This window comes from Schistocerca piceifrons, chromosome 3 (assembly GCF_021461385.2).
Source record: "Schistocerca piceifrons isolate TAMUIC-IGC-003096 chromosome 3, iqSchPice1.1, whole genome shotgun sequence".
Classification (NCBI taxonomy): domain Eukaryota; kingdom Metazoa; phylum Arthropoda; class Insecta; order Orthoptera; family Acrididae; genus Schistocerca; species Schistocerca piceifrons.
Genome location: NC_060140.1, coordinates 580,517,218 through 580,542,844, shown reverse-complemented (window position 1 = coordinate 580,542,844; position 25,627 = coordinate 580,517,218). Strand labels below are relative to the sequence as shown.

General features: G+C 42.8%; 1 protein-coding gene across 1 annotated transcript in view; it reads left to right on the top strand.

Annotated features, from left to right (window-relative positions):
- Positions 1-275: 275 nt before the first annotated feature.
- Positions 276-25,627, top strand: part of LOC124788854 (homeobox protein HMX3-like) — a 33,063-nt gene continuing 7,711 nt past the window's right edge. Inside the window, exons 1-2 of the mRNA XM_047256138.1 lie at positions 276-325; positions 7,883-8,073. Coding sequence (XP_047112094.1) covers positions 276-325; positions 7,883-8,073 — 241 coding nt within the window. The remainder of the gene's footprint in view (positions 326-7,882; positions 8,074-25,627) is intronic.

Here is a 25,627-nt window from a genome sequence, read left to right as displayed (position 1 = left end):
TAACCTTCCACACTTTTGTAGTCTCTTCATTTTTCTGTGCAATCCCGTTTCAAAGACGACTCGGGAACCAACACAAGCGCACAGAATTCGCCCGTTAACGTTTACAGTAAAGCCCGCTTGTCTTTTAGTTAGCTCCGACAATTCTTTTTCTCTCGTATCGTAAGTCTGTACAGAAGGCTGATGATTTTTTTCTGCTCTCTTTCTCTCTCTATTTGGCTGCTATATATTATGTTTCTAAAGCTGTAAGACTTAACTCAGCCTCTTTTCTAGCGAAAATGTGCATTTCATCCTTAATGGATTTAATTGCTGCAAATGCAAGTGTTACGTAGGTACTTTAACTTCCATTTCTCCGACTTCCACTGCTGCAGTTGTTAACAACTGTAACTCTTTTTCGTTGCAGGTAGTCGTTTTGACTTCTACGGATGGAAAAGGCTTCCTTTGCAGTCTTTAGTAAGTGAGCGATTAACAGCCGGTTGTTTACGTCTCTTGACGCTGAGAACGTACACCAATGTCCTTGTCGAAATTCTAAATTCAGTTCTGTGATCGCTCTGACAACATTTCAAAAGCTCGTATGTTTTTCAATACTGTTAACATCTGCAGCAATTCTTCCTCCGTTATTACTTGAATTTTGTTCATCATGTACGTAGGAACAAATCCGTCTTTTGCAAATAAACATTCAGTTGCTAAAGGCGGATTTTTTCTTATCCACACGATAAACATCATTCGTATATTTTAGTTTTATTATGATGTTTCAAAACTAAATCTGAAAAACTTAGTTCTGTAACATGACATAGCTGCAAATGAGCAGTCTCACGTATCACTCATTTATTTTGCTAGCTCCTGAGGAGATTCATTTCCTTCCTTCTTACAGCAAAGTGTTTGTTTTAGAGTACAGTCGCACTTTTTCTTTATCTTTCTTACAGGCTAACGGTTTCGGTACACAGTACCATACTCGGGCCATCCTATGGTCATACTTTAAGAGCCATGAGCACATATTCGTCTCCCATACCACCATGAGAAACAAGTCTTTTACTGAAAAAGTGTTCATAGTTCTGAACGTACACATTTTACAGCCCTTGTTTATTGCTTTTCATTTTAATACCATCTGTGGTATCGTACAAAGATCGCAGCGCCACACCAAAGTCGGCAACGCAAATCGATACCACAGACGTAAGCAAGGTCTCGCTTCAGTCTGCAGTGACAAATTTGGAAGGCTGAAGAAGACACGCCCTCTTTCTCAGCACAGCAACGCCCTCGCACAGAGGTCAATGTAGAGTCGGGGGTTAGAAGTTCTCCACCTCAGTTCGTGACCTCAGTTGATGCAGTCAGCATCATCCAGTAGGAACAGCCTTAGTGAAGTCTCAGATGTAAATGTCGAAAATTCTACTTCCAGAGAAGTTTGTGATTGTATGCATTTCAATAGTGACTGAAAGTTGTAAATATCTATGCACTCCTCCGGCAAAGGCTCGTATGAAGTTAAATAAATCTTTTCATCAGTCATGTAACAAAGTGAACTACTATCTCATATGTTGCAGCTCGATGAGCCCTCTTCCAAAGCAAAGAAAGAGCGCTCAGTTACGGCCGGACGACTACTCTTTCGTCTCCCATTTCACACCTATCCCGCTCCTTATACCCCATCTAATATCCCCAAACCTTCCCCTCCCCATAAGCCATATGTATTCGGCTGGGAAATCGCCAATTTGAACGACATCATCCAGAAGGACCTGTGCCTGATAAACAGGCATCCAGTTTTTACAGAACGCGACTGGCGTCATATCATCGATGTAACGCCAGGAATCAAACAGAAGAGAAGAAGACACCTTCCTCCTAAGTTTTCTAGTCTTCTAGCACTCCTATTAATTCGTTCCTGCTGCTCAGACTAGCCCAATGCCAGGAAACAATTTCAACCCAGTACCAGAGGAGTAATGTCCAAGGACAACAAACTCCAGAATCTCTAGGGAGGTTGCCATCACCAGAGCAGAGAGATATAGTTTCGTCTGGTCATAGCACTACCTTCTCCAAAAATATAGAAAGCAAAGAGCTTGCAATATCGAAGATAGTCATAGCTCTTAACGTATGCATTTCCAAGTCCGTGTTCACTACTCCTTTTTGCTTCGAATGATCGTCCCTGTCATACCGCTGAAAAATGACCATTCTTCCTCGGACTCCCTCTATAGCCTTACCACGTCTGGTAACACCATTAAACATGAACAACACTTATGCGCTCTGTTGGCCATACTACCTGTCACAGAGAATTGCAAACATTTACAGCCCGCCGAGGGTGTGTACGCGTACAAAATTACGTTATCATCCGACTGCGTCTTATGGGGGCTTCACCTTTAATATCAAACAGTGTGCTAAATTAGCGTTATCTCTCTGCTGCACAGCGTGTAACTTATCCATACTCCCTGGTAATTAAATGACAGGTGTAAAGTAATGTCCTGTAGTTTTCGGGAAAGGCATTTATTCTGAAGAATTTTGTACCAACAGAATGCGAATAAGTGTGCTACTGGAAGTAATTACGACAAAGAAATACGTTGAGCTATTAACAATCGAAGCTAGAGAAATGTGCGATTGTGTTATTTGATTGTAAGTAGTTGACGAGACTTCATTAATTTTGAACTGAAATTTAGCAAAGCTGTAGTTGTTTACTGAAATAATGCGGTCTCCATCTCGAATGTGAACAAAGGCTATAAAACTGATTATGTTGAGTTAAATGTAAATTTAGATCATAATTAATAAAATTTCTGTGAACGGTGACAATTAATCCACGTGAGAGAGCTCGGTTGAATATGCATAATCTTATAAAATGTTCGAACGTTAATTAATATCACACTGGAAGCTTTGTGACAATTAAAAATCCAGAGTCATTTGCTAATTGTGACACGTAACGTGGCAATGATAAGAAACGATACTGTGTTAAAGTTCCACCAATCATTTATTTTCAATAAACAAAACTCACGGCCAGAAACATAATAAAAGAACACTACTGAACCTGTCACATACAGCAGCAAGTAAAGAGCCAACGCCGAAAGTACGAAAGCCAAGAATCACAATACATGTAGATAAGTACATAAAGTCACACTGTTGAAATAAATTTTGTGCTATAATTTTGCCAGAAAAACTGTGACAAATGATTAATAAGTCTCTTTCTCAAAAAAAGATGTTGATTGTAGTTAAATGTGCACAAGTTAATCTACACTCCAGTTAAATTGTGATGTTGCAGATTTCACTGAGCAAACAAAATTTACTTTCTGGACTTTAATAAATTTAAAATGAAACTAATTTCATTTGTGTGACACTCGGCTATTGCAGTGATACGAAAAGGATAGTGTTATTGGTAGTGATGACTTGGCATAGTTATTAAGACTGACAAAATTTAGAGTTAACAAAACACCTACAATGTTTAGTTGCGGACTCTGATACGGTGGCTCCGCGCGGAATCAGTGGAGCGGTCTAGGGCGCTGCAGTCTTGGACTGTGCAGCGTTGCCAGATCGCTCAAAGTGTTGTCAGTCTCATAACTTTTCTCGCCACCTTGTACGTGTAATAATAATAAAAACAATAATAATAACAATATTATTATTATTACTATTGTGATACTGTTCAGTCTCTAGTAAAAAAAGATATTTTTTGTTCTGTTTGATGTTCCGCATGTGTACTAAATTTTAATTTATTGCCGCGCGGGATTAGCCGAGCGGTCTCAGACGCTGCTGTCATGGACCTTGCGGTTGATCCCGGCGGAGGTTCGAGTCCTCCCTCGAGCATGGGTGTGTGTGTTTGTCCTTAGGATAATTTAGGTGAAGTAGTCTGTAAGCTTAGGGACTGACGACCTTAGCAGTTAAGTCCCATAAGATTTCACACACATTTGAACATTTTTTTTTGATACGGTGGCAGGCCTTTTGTATTTCTTAACTTCTAGAATGGCGGAGTCTTAACTTTTGAGCGGAGATGCTGTACTCGCGGCGTGCTGCAAGGGAAAAAGGCTCTTCTTCTTTTTACGAGCAGAATTAAATACGCTTGGCCCCGCAGTGCTCTTCCATTGATATTCTTAAAACTCTCACCAAACAACTGCTGTACCGTGGTCCCCACTATTGCTCATTATCTTCATACTGCCTTCCTACCATTTTAACTCCATCAAGTTGACACACTAAGTTTAGCGCGTGCTTTCGCCGTTACGTCCGGTCTCATTGTTAATTTGCAACACTCTGTGTGCACGCTCCCTCATGCCACGGATGTTAGGCCCATGACGAGGTTATCTTTGTCTAGAGACTTATCGTACATAGCAAAAGCCCTGACCTTACAAACGTGTCTACTACATTCCTTTACCACAGTATTACAAATCATTTCCAATAGTTTGCTTTACAGTATTATAGATAATTGGTATTGAAAATAGAACGAAAAATTATACAGGGTGTAACGAGTACAAGTGGCGATATTTTTATTGTGGTACATTAGGAGTAGGTAAACATATCAGTGTGTTGGCTGTTTTTTCCTCTGCGTCGAACAGTCTTCCCACAAACTTTTCAACCTGATGTTTTCTGCATTGCTGTCACTACACCACTAAGTGGAGTACGCCTGTCAGCATAGACTGACCGTTTTGCGTCCAAGGGTCCACACTTTAAAATGTAACCTGCTACCTAGGGGAAAGTAAGCGTTAATGACTTGTCTTTGTCATATGTACGAGGGATATTCGGAAAGTAAGGTCCGATCAGTCGCGAAAAGGAAAGCACAGTGAAAATCAAACACGTTTTACTTACAACATTGTGACACGTAACGCGGCAATGATAAAAAACGTTACTGTGTTAAAGTTCCACCAACCATTTATTTTCAATAAACAAAACTCATGGCCAAAAACATAATAAAAGAACACTACTGCTTCTCTATGTAGTCGAATCTTAGACATCTGTCTTAGCATTGCACCAACTTTCCTGTACCTTCATCATAGGAGGCAGTCGCCTGTGTTTCCGCCAGTTCTCTGCACTGGTCTAAAGCTCGTTGTCCATGCCAAGATGTTGTCCTCATAGACAGCGGTTCCTGTGAGCAGAGATTAAACTGAGGGGTGGGGGTGGGGGGGGGGGGAGGAGAAATTACGAGCTGTATTGTGGTGATCAAACACTGCCGATCGAAAATGCTGCTAGAGCGTCTTCATTGCCCCTGCAGAGTGCAGCCGAGAATTGTTATGAAGAAGGAAACGCATAACAGTTATGTTAAGTGGGCTGCATCACCTCAGGCGAAGAGCCTCATAATTGCTGAGATACATGTTGTTCTAGGTGTCTTTATGTGCTCAATGAGCGCTCAGAGCTGATAAGAGTAACATGAATTGATCGACGGGCATACTAGAGATGCTGCCCAACAGTTTTTTGCAATGCTTCGTCAGACTTTCACTGTCGTTTCCATTTCACGCCCGATTGGAGGTTACTTTCCCAGCAGCCCTCGTACTTGAAGGTACTGCTCAAACTAAAAGCGTACGACTTGTAATAGCTATAATTTTAGTCTAAAAATGACGTAAATAGTAAAGTAATGTTGTTTAGCATACGTCCTCAGTCACCAACAGAAATATCTGCAACTATACCGACTGCATCCCGTATATACACTTCTAACATGAAATTATAAGGGGCGATCAAAAATTTCGGTTTGAGGGCGTTGCGGCAGCGTGTATGCAATGTAGCAATGTAGCGGTTATAGTAGTAGAGAGAAGTAGGCAAAGGATCATGGTGGCACTCGTGTATTTCCAGCGTCCGTGCTGTTAATACGCAAACATAAAATACGGCGACGTTACCAAAAGCGTTCAAAGGACCAACGTACTGTTACTCTTCTCTTGGCTTCCGAAGAACACACATCAGTAGACATCTATCGGAGAATGAAGCGTCTGTATGGGGCAGCATGTCTATGTACCCTCAGGTGAAACGTCTGGGAAAACTGGGACAAATGGTTCTGATTGATGATAACGCCAATCGAAGTGGAAGACACTCGAGCACCCTTCCCATAGTCCTGATGTCAGGTTACCTTCCATTAGGAACGTGGGTGCACTCAGCGACGGTGATATGACTTTCAAGTGATAGATCTACCTGTCACACAACTGTGACAGAAACCCGAACAACAGGGGACTGATGCACTAGAACAAGCATTGATACTATGAAATGGTGCATTGATAATGGCTCGACACTAGCCGAAATCTAGATTTGAGAATAAAACCTCCAAGAAAAGGACGACTGACTGATGTTCTCTGTCACTTGAAAGTCCATTTGTCTCCCCATGCGATTATCACGCCGTCGGTGCTTTAAATAAGGCCTTGAAGCGTCAACGGTTCCTGTTGGACGACGATGTACAGCAAGAGACGGTGTTTAACCAAATGGGTATCTTCAACCTGGTGACCCGGTTGGACGATTGCTTAAGTCGGTTTTGCCTAATTTGGCATAACGTTCCTGGACTATTCGGTCTTCGAACGGAAGCTTTTTCTCGTCTCTTATACGAGGGGCGTTTGAAAAGTCCGTGCAAAAATAAAAACTACTTACGTGTTTGGGGTAAACCTTTTCTATTTTTCGACATAGTCGCCTTTTAGACTTATACACTTCGTCCAACGCTGTTATAATTTGTTGATCCCTTCCAAATAATAGGAATTGTCCAAGTCTACAAAATAGCTATTAGTTGCTGCAATCACCTCCTCATTTGCATAAAAACTTTGTTCCGCCAGCCATTTCTTCAAACTGGGGAACAAACAGTAGTCCGAGGGAGCCAAGTCTGGAAAATAGAGGGGGATGTGAAACGAGTTGGAATCCTATTTCCATTAATTTTGCGACTACGACTGCTGTGATGTGTGCTGGTGCAATGTCGTGATGGAAAATGACTTTTTTTCGGTCCAATCGCCGGCGCTTTTCTTGCAGCTCGGTTTTAAAACGTTCCAGAAACGATGAATAATATGCACCTGTTGTAGTTTTACCGTTTTCCAGATAGTCGATGCGGTGTATCCCTTGCAAATCCCAAAAGACAGTCGCCATAACCTTTCCGGACGAAGGAATGGTCTTCGCCCTTTTTGGTGCCGATTCTCCCTTGGTAGCCCATTGTTTAGATTGTTCTTTGGTCTCAGGAGTGTAGTAATGTATCCATGTTTGATCCACAGTGACAAAACGACGCTTGAAGTCCTGCGGATTCTTCGTGAACATTTGCAAACCGTCCTTGCAACACTTCACACGATTCCGTGTTTGGTCAAGCGTGCGCAATCACGGAACCCATCTTGCGGATAGCTTTCTCAGGTCCAAATGTTTATGCAAAATATTATGTACCCGTTCATTCGAGATGTCCACAGCACTAGCAATCTCACACACCTTAACTCCTCTGCCCTCCATCACCATATCATGGATTTTATCAATGATTTCTGGACTCGTAACCTCCACAGGGCGTCCAGAATGTTCAGCATCACTTACGCACATATGGCCACTCCGAAAATTTTGAAACCACTTATAAACTGTTCTAATCGAAGGTGCAGAGTCACCATAGCGTTTATCACGCTTCTGTTAAGTCTCCTGAGGCGTTATGCCTTTCGTAAAGTAATGTGTAATCACCACACTAAATTCTTTTTCGTCCATTTTTTGACAGTCACTCGACTTCCTTGATTCACACGAAAGCCAAACACAAAGAAATAGACAAATATGGCTGAAACTTTGTGTGGGTTTTTTCCAAAGATGCTGCTAACTAAACATGACCTCGATACGGGCCGGTGGTGCCATCCCTGGGACTTTGCACGGGCTTTTCAAACGCCCCTCGTACTTAAAAATAGGAAATAAAAAAAATGTGAAAAAAAGGAGGCTTTGAGTTGTAATGCTATAAGTGGTAGGTATGAGATACGGTGCGACATGTGAGAGTGTGTGCGATGTGTTGCAGGCTGGGCCTGATGACGCACTTCGGCGCGCTGGCGGCGGCGGCGTCCGGCCGCAGCCCGTTCGTGGCGGTCTACCCCGGGGGCGGAGGAGGCGGCGGCGCGGCCGGCGACAAGGCGTGCCCCTGGTACGCGGCGTGGTCGCGCGTGCCGCCCCCGCCGGCGTCCATGGGCCTCGAGCGGCCCAGCCCCACCGGTAAGCTACTCCCTTCCCTCTGTATCGTTGCACAGCCTCCGTAGCCTCGGTCGTTAACTCGCACTGGTGTTCCGGCACTCGACTTACAAGGGTAGATATAATGTCTCAATTATCACCTCGAACAAATCAAGCTGCAGCCTTGAAACTTGCTGGCAGTGTTAATTCTTCTCTACACATTCACCCCTCAAGGCGACACATTTCCTACAGATAGCTAACTTGCTGATACCTGGAAATGTAGAATTTAACCATCCAGAAAAATGACCAATCTTAACGTAACTTGCCTGTGAAGCTGGACAGAAGATAACTAAAACACGTGAAGCCTTAGTGTGATGAAACCTGTAGGACAATACAATAGAGTTTCTTGCTTATCATTTTGATCTACAATTGCCGACTGGGGTGGCCGAGCGGTTCTAGGCGCTACAGTCTGGAACCGCGCGACCGCTACGGTCGCAGGTTCGAATCCTGCCTCGGGCATGGATGTGTTTGATGTCCTTAGGTTAGTTAGGTTTAAGTAGTTCTAAGTTCTTGGGGACTGATGACCTTAGAAGTTAAGTCCCATAGTGCTCAGAGCCATTTGAACCATTTCATCTACAATTAATCACATTAGTTCTCGCACTGATTATTACTTTTTTTTTTTTTTTTTAGATCAGTAAATTACTTTTCTACATGCCGGCCCATACTTGGATTATATGCACTGACTAGCTAACATACATGCTTTGTACTTTAAGCGCACATTAACAGCAGGCCTACCTTAAAAGGTAGAGTACAATCGTGTCGTTACAGCTATAAGTTTTTATTCTAGAAACATTTACATCTGATAATTAAAATTAAGGTTACTTCTTATAATTAATCAATACGTATCCTACTTCCTGTTGACAACACGTCTGTGTGTGAAGTCTATTTTCCTCCAAATAGTTCCCTGAAACATATCAAAAACTTTCTGACCTCTAGTTCAAATAGATATTTTTGCGCATAAAATAAACATGTCACAAAATTTAATACTCAGGAAATTCACCTCAAAGTTACATTTGATCAATGACTCACCTCTGTTGTTCCTCATACATTCTAGATCCACAGTCTTCTTGGCTTTTAATGTTCCTCTCATTCTCTATTCCTCTTATTAGTTTTGCTGTTATTGTTATTCTGGCGTCTTTGGTTGCCTCAAGGACTTATTTTTCAGCTTTCCCCTCTCTGATGCAATCAGTTGCCAACAGCTGGCATAATAAATTTCTAGAATGAGAAAATGTATGTCCTGTTGAGCTTTTTTAACTGCTATTTTGTTCAAGTAACTCTAAACGTCGATTTAAGATGAAAAATAAGCAACAGATGTAGTGAACCGGATTCAGAAGCAAGTGACCTTATAATATCCCCATAACCATTGAGGAAATGCTTTCCACGCAATGGCTTCTTAACCCGAGGTGGGAGGACGAATTCTTTAGGTGCCGTGTCAGGAGAATACGAGAGGTGAGGCCAAATTTGATAGTCCAATGAAGCAACATATACAACTGTGTCCAATGTATAGGGCGATCGTAATTAAACTTTTGCTACTTGGAGACTGCTCCCATGAAAAACGAGAGCTCGTAGGACAATGAAACTTTCTGCAAACATCTGTAAGGACATGCAGAAGAGAAATAACGAATAAACCGTTGAAAGAAACACACTTTACTTTCACCAATCGTTAGTTACGTACCATGGGTACTTTACAGTTTATGGACATTGCTCAATGTGACGACCAACTGCTTCCACGACAGCCTGGAAATGCAGTAGAGAATGTATTTCACAGCTGTTCTCATCACTTCTCGGCCGGTGGAATGTTCAGCTCGTGCGCTGCTTGAAGATCGCACATTGCATCCAGAATTCTCAGCTGTGACAACAGTCACTTCAAGAATTTGTTGCACAGCTGACTATCGGCCTCTCACAGGAGCAATTCCCAAATCACCAGTTAATTCGAACTTTCGACGCATGGTCTTCAATGCCTGTGCCGAAAGAGGACCTCTCTGTATTCATTTTTGCATCGATACTCGCGAAGAGTAGCAGCACTGTTTCTGCTGCTGTTAAAATACGATTTTTCAAGTGAAGCCCTGTTCACCTTGTCCAATCCCACGTTAACTGCCTGCAGTTATAATCCGCACCGACGTTTATCTTTCAACCTTACGTCACGTTCACAGTACCGACTCCTAACGGCAAGTCATGACACAGACACCACTCTAACTAGAGTTGCGTTCTACCGAAATTGCAGTTCGGTAGTTGTGGTACAGTAAATAAATGACGCAGTAAATGGTAGGATTACCGTAAGTATTGGTAGCGTTGGTAAGGAAAGGAACATGAATAAATGTGTAAAAGAGAAACTGGTAGTCGACGAATTGTTTTTCGTTTGTTTGGTTGTTTGTTTTGCACATAATTAGAAAAGCACATCATTCAGTGTTAGTCAATTGTGTATTTTATCTCTAAGGAATATAAATTGCATTTTATACCTAATAAAAATTTGTTGATCGCGTAACTTCTGCGCTTTTTTGAAAGCAAAGGAATTGCTTTCGATGCAAGTGCAGTTTACTTACACAGACATGAAATGCATACATAGTTATTGTTGTTACTTTGTACTCAATAGGACTTTTTTCGTCATGATCAAAGGCAAAAGTTTCCTGTTACTATCGATAAATGCGAAGTTCGTTTATGAGTACCAGAAACATGATTTATATAAGTTCGGCGAAGTACTGAAGCGATGTTTGACATTTTTTCCGTTTGCGTTTTTTCATTTAGGCTTTTTTTTAGAAGAAACTGTGTTTGCTAGCGCTATATGATAAATCTGTATTGTTTTCATTATTTTTACTACAACATCCATCTGTTTCACGTTACAAATCAACAATGGTCGAATAAAACCTGAATTAAACATTGACGATTCTAATTTTGGTATAAATATGGTACTGTTTATTTTTACGTAACAGACTGGAGGATAACTAAGTAGAACAAAAATGTTCTGTAGGTTCACTCAGCTCACAGACGCTTCACCGCTTCCGATTTCTGATGGAACCTACTAAGACAATAACCGCAACAAAGCGATCGTTATGAGATAAAGCCCAATAGGTATGCAACACATGCACTGTTCATGTAATGCAGCTCTTCGTATTAATTTTGGCGGTGATGAATACACACGTGTCTACTGCTTGCCTCAAATTCGCTTGCGATTGACGGATTCACAATGGAAAAGTCTGCACCACCTAATCAATGTGTCATGCGGTACAGTGACACAGACAAAGATTCCTAGTGGAAAAAGAAAGATTGGAAGACAAAATAAGGGCAGGTGAAATAGTTGATGCGATGATTACATTGATGTGAAAAAGGAAAATAAATTATAAAAGGTTACATTTAACCTAATTAACTGAACAGAAATAATCAGTCATTTCGACAAAAATTTTAAAATAAGAAGGATTTGCAGGACCTGCAAGATTTAAACCAACGACAGTCTGCAAGCCACGAACATACGTTACACGCCGTGCCAGAGCGCGTCTCTGGGAACTAGGCAGTAGAATATCAGGCAAAATTCCGACATTTTTTCGTTCATTACTAGAAAACGATGGCCCACAGGATGAATGGCAGCAGGGTGTGTTACCTGGGATCCTAACCTACATCACCGTATAGATTGTAAGTAGGCTGTTTATGTTTTCTCTATGTAAGTAGGCTGTTTATGTTTTCTTATTGGCAACATTACGTAGCGCTCAATATGAAAATCACTGGCTGTGCTGTGTGCAGTCTGTGGCTGCTTTGCATTGTTGTAATTCTCGCCATTGTAGTGTTAGGCAGCTGGATGTGAACAGCGCGTAGCGTTGGGCAGTTGGAGGTGAGCCGCCAGCAGTGGTGGATGTGGGGAGAGAGATGGCGGAGTTTTGAAATTTGTCATGAACTGCTATATTTATATATGATGATATCAAGGTAAATACATTGTTTGTTCTCTATTAATATCTTTCATTTGCTAACTATCCCTATCAGTAGTTAGTGCCTTCAGTAGTTTGAATCTTTCATTTAGCTGGCAGTAGTGGCGCTCCTGTATTGCAGTAGCTTGAGCAGCGAAGATTTTTGTGAGGTAAGTGATTTGTGAAAGGTATAGTTTAATGTTAGTCAGGGCCATTCTTTTGTAGGGATTTTTGAAAGTCAGATTGCGTTGCGCTAACAAAATATTGTGTATCAGTTTAAGCACAGTCGTGTATAATTTTTCTAAGGGGAAGTCTCGTGTATAAATAGTTCAAAGGGGAAGTTTCAAGATGACTTCAAAATGTCGATCCCACACCTGGGGATGTTTCCTTGCACTCCCAGAGATGGTTAAAATGAGCCGATGGCTGTGTTTTGAATTTCTTATGGACAGGTGATTCATGCTGTTTCCACTGCACAAATGCACTCCTCTTCAAAATGGTGTATCCGTGTTTCATCACAAGCAAAAATATTGTCCAGAGACGCACCACTTTAGCTAATAGATCGATCTTTCAGTTCGGTGCAACGAATGAGATATGTTTCTTTTTGTGATGCCACCTAGAATAACTCCGAAAGTATGATAGTAGCTGAAAAGTTTGTGTGACAAATGTTGCATGTGAAAACGGTGGCCATAATATGACGTTGGTTTTTTGTTGCAGAGATATGAAGGTCAACTTTGCTTTTTTTTTTTTTTTTTTTAAAAAAAATGGGATTCTATAATTTGGTACTTATTTTCTGATACCGGCTATTGAGAGGAATCCAATGAGGTGTAACAGTAAGGTCTTTGCAGATCAACGAAGGTCAAAAAGGTGGCATGAACGTCTATTTACATTCGTGCAAGAAACATTAAGGCCGTTATTGGAAGAAATACCTTTAGGAACAAGGAACAGAATGTGGTATCAACACGATTGGTGTCCGGCACATTTTTCGCTGATGGCTAGGAATGAGTTACCGAGACAATTCCCAAATCGTTGGATTGGGCGCGGAGGAGATTTGTCATGCCCGGCTGCTTCGCCAAACTTGACGCCTCTGAATTTTTCCTTGTGGGGATTCGTAAAAGAAATAGTTTATAAAGACATTCAACTACACCTGAAGATATGTGAGAGAACTTTCAGAGCATGTGCTTCGATAAGTGTCGATGTGATAAGGAATACCACTCAATCCATGATAAGAAGATTGCAGCATAGCATTGATATCAATGGTCACCGCTTCGGATATCTTTTGTAAGTGGACGTTCATTTCATCTTTTTAACCTTCGTTGACCTTCAAAGACCTTGCTGTTAAACGTCATTGAATTCGTCTCGATAGCCGCTATCAGAAAATAAGTACCAAACTATAGCACCCCATTTAAAAAAACAAAGTAGACCTTCATTTCTCTGAATCGACCCCACCTAGAATTAAAGATATTTTCTGCGTCATATTACGGCCCCGGTTGTCCCATGCAACTTTTGTCCCGCAAACGTTTCGTTTCCTATCATAGTTTCGGAGTTATTCTGGGGGGCAAAAGTTAGTGACTCACCCTGATTATACAGTATATACGATGACTTTCACCTGCACTTAGGCGCTGTTGTTCAGAAATTGTTTGAACTGCAAACAGTTAGTCTTCTTGCGTAAGTGGATCAATATGAGGTTGCAACGCCAAAGTCGATACTGATACCGGACGCCCGGAGCGGTACTTAGCACTTACGCCTTGCAGCCACTTTCAAACTTTTGTTTTCGATAAAATTCCTGTTGGTGTATGTTGACTCATAATCAATTTCAAGCTCCAGTTTTCGGAAAAGTGATCCGTTTTATGTGGTCTGCCACGAAATTATTGCCAATGCGTGAAATCTTCAACAGTGTTAACTACGCTTCTTTCCCTGTCGAGAGTCATGCGAAGAAACGCAGCTGTGGCAAATCTGCCCTCGCGCGATGCTCGTATTGGTGTGAATTTCTGTGTTTCGAATGTTTCTACGATCGGTGTCACCCAAAGGAATGCACCAAATCTTCCTGAAGAATCAACATAAGAATAATGTACGAGAATTAAGAACTGATATAAGAATGAAATATAAAAATATGGCATTTTAAAAATATTTTAACCCCTGGAAATACCGTAACACGTTATCATAAATAACAAATGTATGACACTTTTTGTGAAACCCAGTTGAAAGTTTGTAAATAATATTACGACCTTGTATTCTCTGACATGATATTCGTATAGTAACCTTCCGTGGACATGGGTAGACAAATGAAGAAAGGAAATAAAACAAACTAAAACAAAGGTTTCGAACACGGGACGCGAAAGTCTCATCCCGTGACGTTAGTCACTGTGTCAGCATTTCGGATGATCTTAATGCGCACTAGAATGGATCTACGTTAATGTCAAAATTTTTGACGGTTGTTTTGTCAGAAACTGTCGAAAATCTACCCATAAACCGAGACAGGTGTTCGCTTATTTTGGTTCCTCTTCCAGTGAGCGAAGTTTCTGGGAAATAGATTTCCAGCGCCAGCCGTGTTCTTCTCATGAATAGCAACATGTCCGAAAGAACAGGCACCACGCGAAATCCGCAGCTGTGATACGTTAAATGTAAATTGAAGGTGTTGGGGACGGGGGTGGTGTGCAGAAGGGAAACGGAAGGGATAAAATATGTCAGCTGCATTGGGACATTACGTGGAATCAGAGGCGACGAGTGGAAATGCGTACCCGACTTGGATTCGAACCCAGGATCTCCTGCTTACTAGGCAGGTGCGTTAACGAATGCGACGTCCGGGACACAGTGTTGTCACAATTGTGTGCACTGTCTCGGCACGTCTCAAGGACGATCCAAATTCCCGTCCCTGTTCGTTTCGCCGGTTCTAGGCGCCTCAGTCCGGAACCACGCGACTGCTATGGTCGTAGGTTCGAATCCTGCCTCGGGCATGGATGTGTGATGTCCTTAGCTTCGTTAGGTTTAAGTAGTTCTGAGTCTAGGTGACTCATGACCTCAGATGTTAAGTCCCACAGAGCTCAGAGCCATTTGAACCGTTTGAACCTGTCCGTTTCCTTCATTCTCGCTACTCTGAGATTACCACGGGAGGTCGGACATGCTTATGCATCCGCATGGAATAAGGTGGAGCCATTGCCCATCTAGGCGAAGCAACCACGTGAATGTGTGGTGTCTGTTATTCTGGACATAGTGCAGTGGTTAACGCACCTGCCTAATAACTAGGAGATCGCGGCTTCGAACCCCAGTCCGGTACACATTTTCACTCGTCGCCGCTGATTCCGCATGATGTCTCAATGCAGCTGACATCAGTAATCCCTTTCCTTTCTTTTCCTTTTTTCTCCCTCCACCTTCAATTTTCATACACAGCTTGTCTGATACAAACAAGTTGCAACCGAGGTCTTTCGGCTCAACACTGTCTGCTCGCACCAACAAACAATAGCATGCAGTTCACATGCAAAACTGCTCAGCACCGACTAACTGATAATAAGATACTCTGCAGTACATGGCAAACCCATGTAGGACTGCGCAGAGGTGACAACAGGCTGACTGCCTCAGCACAACTGCTTCTATGCAATTGCCACTCATACCATCCTCAAATTCAATTCGCTCACGTGTCACCACTACGGCCTAGGCGTTCATTGGCTGAGATACTCCAGCCGTCACCAGTGAAACCTAAATACTTCTCATGTAGCAGAGAATTATCGAAATCGATTAAAGAGCGGTCGCAAAACATACCGAAGAAATCACCCGTAATCGATACGAAAAGCTTCGTAAACGAAACGAAAGGTTGCTGAATCAAAACGCAAGATGAACACGTGGTTCGCACTGTGAGCGACTGTCATGACGGGGAGCGCACGCCGCGGTCTGTGTGTGTGTGGGGGGGGGGGGGGGGGGGTTGGAGGGGGGGGGGAAGAGGCAAGCAGAGCACGTGACCTGGTTGCGTGCCGGCCGAGCGCGGCCGTGTCGGCTTTGGCGCGGGCGGGTAAATGGCTCCGCAGGTATTATGTACCAGGGACGCGTCAAGAGTCGATGTTGTCGCTTGTAAGTCAAGTCGAGTCAGCCCCCCTTTTAAGTTAGTGTTGGCTGTAACTGCTAGAAGCCCCTGGCGTGCCATGGCCGCCCGTAAGCTGTAAGCCAATTAGGCGCTCACTTGCCGTGGTCTAAACACCAGCGCCGAACAAAACACGGTGCCCCCGCGCTCAATAACTGCGCTTCACACTGCCCCAAACTCCAGCAAATTACCTGTCAAAAAAAGTTCATACAAATTGCTCGTTAATAAACAACGATTCATCAATGAAATGAAAGGACAGCGGAATGTCCTGTCGCGCGACGCTGGTCGATAAAGCACGCTGCTGTTCACATCTTTTAAGCACGCAGCAATACAAAATACACAAGCAGCACGCTTACGTCGCGGCCTATACTTTAAAGACTGAATAACTTATTAGAGTTGTAAAAATACCGTAGCCTACAGTAGGTTGTTCAAATGGCTCCAAGCACTATGGGAGTTAACATCTGAGGTCATCAGTCCCCTAGACTTAGAACCACTTAAACCTAACTAGCCTTAGGGCATCAGACACATCCATGCCCGAAGCAGGATTCGAACCTGCGACCGCAGCAGCGGCGCGTTTTCGGACGGAAACTCGGTCACAGCGGCCGGCTACAGTCAGCTGCATTGGGACATTACGCGGAATCAGAGGCGACGAGCGGAAATGTGTACCCGACTTGGGTTCGAACCCAGGATCTCCTGCTTACTAGGCAGGTGCGTTAACGAATGCCACGTCCAGGACAATGCATGAAGTGAGCTTAGTTTACATTAGTTTTCGTAGTAGCTTTAAGTAAAGGGCACAGCTTACCTGTACATTGCGTGTGCTCCATACCTACTGGGCTTTTACCCGGAACGATAATTTTCCTTACTTATGCGGTAAGTGTCTACTAGATTCCCATGGAAACCGGACGTGGTCAACCGTCTAGAAACTGAGTGAAAATATTTAAAGGCCCGTGTAACCAACAGAACATGTTCTTTTCTACATGGTTACCCTCAAACCTGTTCGGCAAAAATAAATAGTATGTAAAGCAAAACTGAAATTGCCAATCGTTCATTCCGCTTTTATTCGAAAATTATTGATTCGTAGCGCAAATCAGAGGAATTTTGTTGTAAAAATAAAGAAAACAATACAGATTTATCATACAGCGCTAGAAAAAGTTATTTCCTCAAACAAAGGAGGTAAAGTAAAGAAATACGCAAACCAAAAATAAGTCAAACATTGCTTCAATACTTCGTCGAACTTCTATATATATAAAATTATTTCTTAATATATATACACTCCTGGAAATTGAAATAAGAACACCGTGAATTCATTGTCCCAGGAAGGGGAAACTTTATTGACACATTCCTGGGGTCAGATACATCACATGATCACACTGACAGAACCACAGGCACATAGACATAGGCAACAGAGCATGCACAATGTCGGCACTAGTACGGTGTATATCCACCTTTCGCAGCAATGCAGGCTGCTATTCTCCCATGGAGACGATCGTAGAGATGCTGGATGTAGTCCTGTGGAACGACTTGCCATGCCATTTCCACCTGGCGCCTCAGTTGGACCAGCGTTCGTGCTGGACGTGCAGACCGCGTGAGACGACGCTTCATCCAGTCCCAAACATGCTCAATGGGGGACAGATCCGGAGATCTTGCTGGCCAGGGTAGTTGACTTACACCTTCTAGAGTACGTTGGGTGGCACGGGATACATGCGGACGTGCATTGTCCTGTTGGAACAGCAAGTTCCCTTGCCGGTCTAGGAATGGTAGAACGATGGGTTCGATGACGGTTTGGATGTACCGTGCACTATTCAGTGTCCCCTCGACGATCACCAGTGGTGTACGGCCAGTGTAGGAGATCGCTCCCCACACCATGATGCCGGGTGTTGGCCCTGTGTGCCTCGGTCGTATGCAGTCCTGATTGTGGCGCTCACCTGCACGGCGCCAAACACGCATACGACCATCATTGGCACCAAGGCAGAAGCGACTCTCATCGCTGAAGACGACACGTCTCCATTCGTCCCTCCATTCACGCCTGTCGCGACATCACTGGAGGCGGGCTGCACGATGTTGGGGCGTGAGCGGAAGACGGCCTAACGGTGTGCGGGACCGTAGCCCAGTTTCATGGAGACGGTTGCGAATGGTCCTCGCCGATACCCCAGGAGCAACAGTGTCCCTAATTTGCTGGGAAGTGGCGGTGCGGTCCCCTACGGCACTGCGTAGGATCCTACGGTCTTGGCGTGCATCCGTGCGTCGCTGCGGTCCGGTTCCAGGTCGACGGGCACGTGCACCTTCCGCCGACCACTGGCGACAACATCGATGTACTGTGGAGACCTCACGCCCCACGTGTTGAGCAATTCGGCGGTACGTCCACCCGGCCTCCCGCATGCCCACTATACGCCCTCGCTCAAAGTCCGTCAACTGCACATACGGTTCACGTCCACGCTGTTGCGGCATGCTACCAGTGTTAAAGACTACGATGGAGCTCCGTATGCCACGGCAAACTGGCTGACACTGACGGCGGCGGTGCACAAATGCTGCGCATCTAGCGCCATTCGACGGCCAACACCGCGGTTCCTGGTGTGTCCGCTGTGCCGTGCGTGTGATCATTGCTTGTACAGCCCTCTCGCAGTGTCCGGAGCAAGTATGGTGGGTCTGACACACCGGTGTCAATGTGTTCTTTTTTCCATTTCCAGGAGTGTATGTTTCTGTTATGCATGAACAACTTTCGCATTTATGAATAATAATAGGAAGTTCGTGCCTTTGATTATCATGAAGAACTTTCTAGTGAATGCAAAATAGCAATATTAATAAACATTTCTTTATTTTTGTACTTGTAAAGTGTACTTGCATCAAAAGTTATTGCTTTCCTCACATAACAGAGCAGAAGTTACGCTACGAACCAATTTTTACTGCTTAAAAAATGCAAGTTATATTCTGTACGGATATAAAACACACAGAGAACTAAGACTGAATGATGTGCGACTCTATAGATGTGCAAAACAACCAACCAACCAAACAAACACGTTCGCTTATGTCTCTTTTCCTACCAAAGCTACACATACCACCGGTAATCCTAATATTTACTACATCATATACGTACTGTATCAAAACTGCCGAACCGTAGTTTTGGTAGAATGCATTTCTATGAACAAGATAAAGAAATTTGTAAACTAGTTATCATGTACTAAGTAGACGTCATATTGACAGAATTTTATTCTCCACTATCGTGACTAGTTTTTAACTGAGACACTTCATCGGCAGATCACCGCTGTTGGTTTCTGAATACTTGTTGACATCACACACAACTATCCAGGAGCCTTTCAGTACCGTACTGCCCTCCATAAGGGAACAATTTTATGTAATGTGAACCAAAGTGTAATTGCAACTTTGTGCTATTCACAATGGAAACATACTACAGTGAGTGTATAAGTGATACCGAAATCATTCGAGTTCCTATGAAGCTCATTGTAGATACACTATAATTCTATTTCTCCGTTGATGCTGAAACGTTTTAATCTGTACTTTCCGCGAGTAACAACTCGACCACAAAATGTGCCAGCCTAAACTTTAAGTTAGGTGCCACAAACACCTCAGAGACAAATTCTACGATCTCACAATGAGCCTTTACTTAAATAGTCTGAAAATGATGTTGGGTTGTTGTTGGTGGTCTTCAGTCCAGAGACTGGTTTGATGCAGCTCTCCATGCTACTCTACAAACTCAATAATTTAATCTACAAGTGGTATCGGACAAAGATGCATAGAGATGATAAAATAAAATTAACGCACTGTCAACTATGTCATGAACCAAAAAAAAAAAAAAAAAACCACTGAGCAACATAAGGTAGCATCAACATATTAAAGAAATGTGATTACATCTGGGCTACTATAAATTAAGTATTGGAGAAATAGGTGAAAAATCCTTTTATGACTGGGATTCACTGACGAATTTACTACGATCCAATAAAAGACACTAGTAAACCGTATTAACAATTTTATAATTGCTGACTTTTCATGTAATGTAGAAACTAACTTCCTTTCACATGTGTTGGAGAAGAAACTTGTCTTGGCTATGTATTATTGACGAAATGGGTATGTACGTGACCGAGAATAATGTATCGGATCAGAGTAGCAATCTTCTACATTCGGGTCCATCTTCAGTAACTTGACTTCCTGTTTTAATTTCAACTTTGCGTCAACAGCATTGTTATTACCCGTGGAACAACAGACCAATGCACAATACGAGATAGAAGGGAACCGGTTGTGACATTGTTGGAGCAATTACGGGATAAATTGCTTAAAGTAATGCAGGGAAATCAAAGTGTAATTATGATTTCATTTTACCAACACTCTTATGAGCCTGTCCCATTGCTACCCTGGTGATCCACAGCTATAAGTTTATAGCCAAATGGTATATACATAGAGTTTGTTTTGATATTAAAGAAACCGATGTAGAGAGTAGGACTGTGAGTGCTTCGTGCGTTTTTCTTATTTCTGTTATCTGTTGATCCTATCAATATTCATAGCTGTTACAGTCTTTTTTCCAGTGTGTACGTCGTTTCTTGTTCCACACTTATTACGTGCGTAAAGTATCAAAAGAACTAATATACATACACTTTAGTGTCAGTATTAAATCACTCCACTCCATAAGGTTTCAATGAAAGGAAAAAGAAGGCTGAAGCTCGAATAATGACTATCGAAACGGTTACAGATGCTGCGTTCAGACATCTCTTCACTACTACTTCAGGTATTAGGTAGTATAGTCATTACGGTATCATCTCTTTAGTGTTGTTATTTAAATGAATAAATACATTTCTTGTCAAAATTGGTATTTGCGTGTTCATTGATTGTTACGTTTTTCCTTGACAGTCACTTTGCTCTTTGTAATCAAAATTTTATATCATTAAATAATTCAAAGAGAGGTGTCGTTTTATATCACACATCTGTATTGGTTGCCTGTGCCTGTTATTGCTGCATTGGGCTCACTATAATTTGAAAGAATATAACATGTGTAATTTCCATTTCACCAATATTAGAATATAACTGATTCTAATAACTATAGCGATCGCGATGCTGCCTGTTTCTTTCCTTATCTTTTAATATCCAACGGTCGCTACGAATCATTGCTCACATGACATAAAGCATCTCAATGAATTAACTTACCAACATGCCACTACTCAGCAATGAGTGATTGGAGGCCATGTATTCTATAGAGAGAGGCACTCGGCAAGCCTTAACCGAGGAGAAAGCAGCTGGTGTCACACCCGGTACACGGAAACAATACAAATAAACAATGCAGCAGTATAAGTGCCTGTCATCCGTCCCCATAATGACGTCCCTTCCACCTGCAGAATGACAACAGTAGTATACACTATGTGAGCAAAAGTATCCGGACACCCCCAAGAACATATATTTTTCATATAAGGTGCATTGTGCTGCCACCTACTACCAGGTACTCCGCATCAGCGACCTCAGTAGTCATTAGACATCGTGAGAGAGCAGAATGGGGCGCTTCGCGGAACTCACGAACGTCATCAGGTGATTGGGTGTCACTTGTGTCATACGTCTGTAGGCGAGATTTCCACAATCCTAAACATCCCTGGTCCACTGTTTCCGATGTGATAGTGAAGTGGAAACGTGAAGGACACGTACAGCACAGAAGCATGCAGGCCGAAATCGTCTGTTGACTGATAGAGTCCGCCGACAGTTGAAGAGGGTCGATATGTGTAATAGACATCTATCCAGACAATCACACAGAAATTCCGAACTGCATCAAGATCCACTGCAAGTACTATGACAGTTAGGCTTAGGCGGGAGGTGAGAAAACTTGGATTTCATGGTCGAGCGGCTGTTCGTAAGCCACACATCACTCCGGTAAATGCCAAACGACGCCCGCTTGGAACAAGGAGCGTAGACATTGGACGATTGAATGGTGGAAAAACGTTGTGTGGGGTGACGAATCACAGTAAACAATGAGGCGATCCGATGGCAGGGTGTAGGTATGGCGAATGACCGGTGAACTTCATCTTCCAACGTGTGTAGTGCCAACAGTAAAATTCGGAGGCGGTGGTGTTATCGTGTGATCGTATTTTTCACGGAGGGGGCTTGCACCTCTTGTCGTTTCGCGTGGCACTATCACAGCACAGGCCTACATTGATGTTTTAAGCACCTTCTTGCTTCCCACTTTTGATGAGCCATTCGGGCATGGCCACCGCATCTTTCAACACGATCGAGCACCTGTTCATAATGCACAGAGTGCTGACCTGAATCCTATAGAACACCTCTCGGATGTTTTGGACGCTGACTTCGTGTCAGGCCTCACCGACCGACATCGATACCTCTCCTCAGTGCAGCACTCCGTGAAGAATGAGCTGCCATTCCCCAAGAAACCTTCCAGCACCTGACTGAAAGTATGCCTGCGAGAGTGGAAGCTGTTACCAAGGCTAAGGGGGACCCGACCCCATATTGAATTCCAGCATTACCGATGGAGGGTGCCATGAACTTGTAAGTCATTTCCAGCCAGTTTTCCGGATACTTTTGATCACATAGTGTGCCATTTGTTTATGGAAAACTATGATGGCTTGCCTACATTGTCGCTGTTCACACATCATTAGAAAAAGAAAGAGAATAGAGGGAAAAAATGTGTGAATTTACAAGGTGGGAAAAATGGTTATCACCAGTATTGGTCACAATAATTGTCACAATGAAGTGGTCCATGATACAATGCCACGTACACTCACAAATCTACGATTTCTGCAGTCCCATTGGTATACTACTCAATAACGAACTGGAGCGATAGGTATTACCTTAGTGCAGTCCTAGGCTTCTAAACGTTGATTGTAGCAGCCAATTTGAAGATGGTTTTGAAAGGTTTTTTGACCTAAACAACCCAAATTATTGTAGCTTTCAAAACGTATTTTGTTCAACTTCATTTATGCCAATTGACACTGAAATATATAAATCATGAAAACAATGCAATAAATCCGTCAACATGAAGAGACATGAAGTACTATAAGCAAATGGTGTTATGGGTGTGCCTGCTGGTGTGGCCGAGCGGTTCTAGGCGCTTCAGTGTGGAACCGCGCGACCGTTACGGTAGCAGCTTCGAATCCTGCCTCGGGCTTGGATGTGTGTGATGTCCTTAGGTTAGTTAGGTTTAAGTAGTTCTAAGTTCTAGGCGATGATGACCTCAGAAGTTAATTCCCATAGTGCCTAGAGCCATTTGAACCACTTTTTTGTTATGGGTGTCACAATTTTATAAGCCTTTCTGTAGAGACTATTCCCAGTTTCTCCACTTCGAGGGGTATTAGAAATTTTTGTTAATACCTCACAAGACTTTCTTAGTCATTCTGTCTTTTTTTCCTATTTCAGATTTTAAAATTTCAGTCTCAGTCAATCATTATAGGAGAATGAATAAATCAATTTTTTAACTATTTAATAACTTGTTGGATACCGTGGATTCAACCGAATGAGGAAGTAATTTCTGGTCGTTAAATCAAAAAGGTGGCATCCATATTGGCACTAGTAACAAAAAAAGTTGGCTTCGTGGGATTAGGACTCACGCTCTGAGGGTTCTGTACAAAGTTAGTTGTTGTATAGACAGTTCATCCATCCCAGGGATAGAAGACCTCGATATTGTTTGTCTGCTAACGGCACTGATACTGGCAAAATATCTGCCTCAGGAACTTCATGACTTCGAAGAATGTTTTAATTTTAAGTTTGAAGTAGGATAATAAACAATTTTTTTTCGTGTGATATAATTGCAATTTAATAGTTTTCAGATTTTTCCTTTATTTGTGCTGTGAAACCTTGATTCTTTCACATTTCGGGGTTCTAGGTCAGTGGGAAGTACACTATAGGTTTTAATGAACGCATTTGAGAGTTATCAAAATATGTGACATAAATGGCCGTATCTTTTATTGCATTGACTTACTGGCTTACGTGTTTTACTTCACCAAGTGACAATAGATCTCAGTACGTGCCATAAATTTCAAGTTGATACATCTACCCCTTACTGAGAAGAAGGTTTGTAACAGTGGGGCAGACAGAGAGAGAGAGACAGACAGACAGATGGACAGACGGACGACAAAGTGATCTTATAAGGCTTCCGTTTTTAACGATTGAGCTATGGAGCCCCAAAAAGATATACTTTGCATATAGGTTCCTACCGAAATATGCTTACCTTTAGGCACAGTATCGAAGTTATCGGCCTTAAATATCCTAAGTAGGTGACTACGAGGCATATTCGGAAAGTAAGGTCCGATTAGCCAAGAAATGGAAACCACTGCCAAAATCCGATAGAACTTCGCACAGACGTGTTGGCGTCTTTAGTGTGACTGTCGCTCGATTCACGTCGCTCTTTTGAGTTCAGAGCGCCAAGTGATCACACAGAAATGCCTAAAACAACTGTCTCTCCCGCCAAGTATGTGTATCTGGTGAGAGATTTCGCCTGACGCTATGCAGCCCACATAACATAAATGTCACGCGTTTCTTTCTACAAGAAAATTTTCAGCCGTATTCTGCAGAGCAACGAAGGCGCTCCTGCAGCGTTTTCAGTGGGAAGTGTTTGATCACCCACAATACAGCCCTTAATTGGCTCCCTCCGTTGTTTATCTCTGCTCACTGTCTATGTAGCCAGCGCTTCATGTATTTTGTTTGGCACAGATAACGAAAGGTAGACCACCATAGAGAATTGGCGAAAAGTACAGGCAGCTGCTTTCTATGACGAGGGTACTGCAAAGTTTGTCTGAGTCAAGCGGCGACTATTTACAGAGGTAGCTGGAAGGTGTGGCTAACTGTTACGAATAAAAGATTTTTGCTTTTCACTGTGGTTTTCATTTCTCGACTGATCGGACCTTACTTTCCGATTGAAATGCAAGAAGTTTTGTGTACCTCTTGTCAAATTTAATTCTTGGATACGACATGTTTTTAGTTCACCGAATCAGTTATATCCAAAACGGCAAGTTTTTATTTTCTCCTCTCTTGTAAAAATTCTTGCGTTCGCCCATGACTGCGCCATTCTGATTTTTCCTCATGTTGTGGCGTGCTGCGGTACTGTGGCACGGTGTTGCCATTATGCACCAGCACTGTGGGCACGATCCTGAAAACAAACAAAAAATTGATTACGCAACTTTATTGTTTCCTCGGTGGTAATTACACCTTTAAGACTATCTAAAAGTAACTGCAACAGTATTTCAGCTATCTTGAAGCAGAGACGCCTCCGCTAGCTGGGACTCATCCACCGTGTGGATCCTGACAGATTACCACGTGAGCTGATGCTTGGAGAGATCTCTATAGCCAAAAGACCTGTAGGACGTCCTGTATTGAGGTTCAAGGACACCTGTAAACGAGATATGGAGAGCTTTGGAATCGACACAAACAGATTGGAGGCACGGGCTAACATGAGACCAGAGTGGCGTGACGATATATCATCTGGAATGTCGACGCATGATGAAGGCTTGTTAGACAGATTAAGGCAGAAAAAGCTTTGCAATGCTACCACTGCTCATGCCTCAGCAGCCAAATACACAGATATACTTGTGACAATTGTGGCAAGAGATGCCGTGCTGCCATTGGCTTG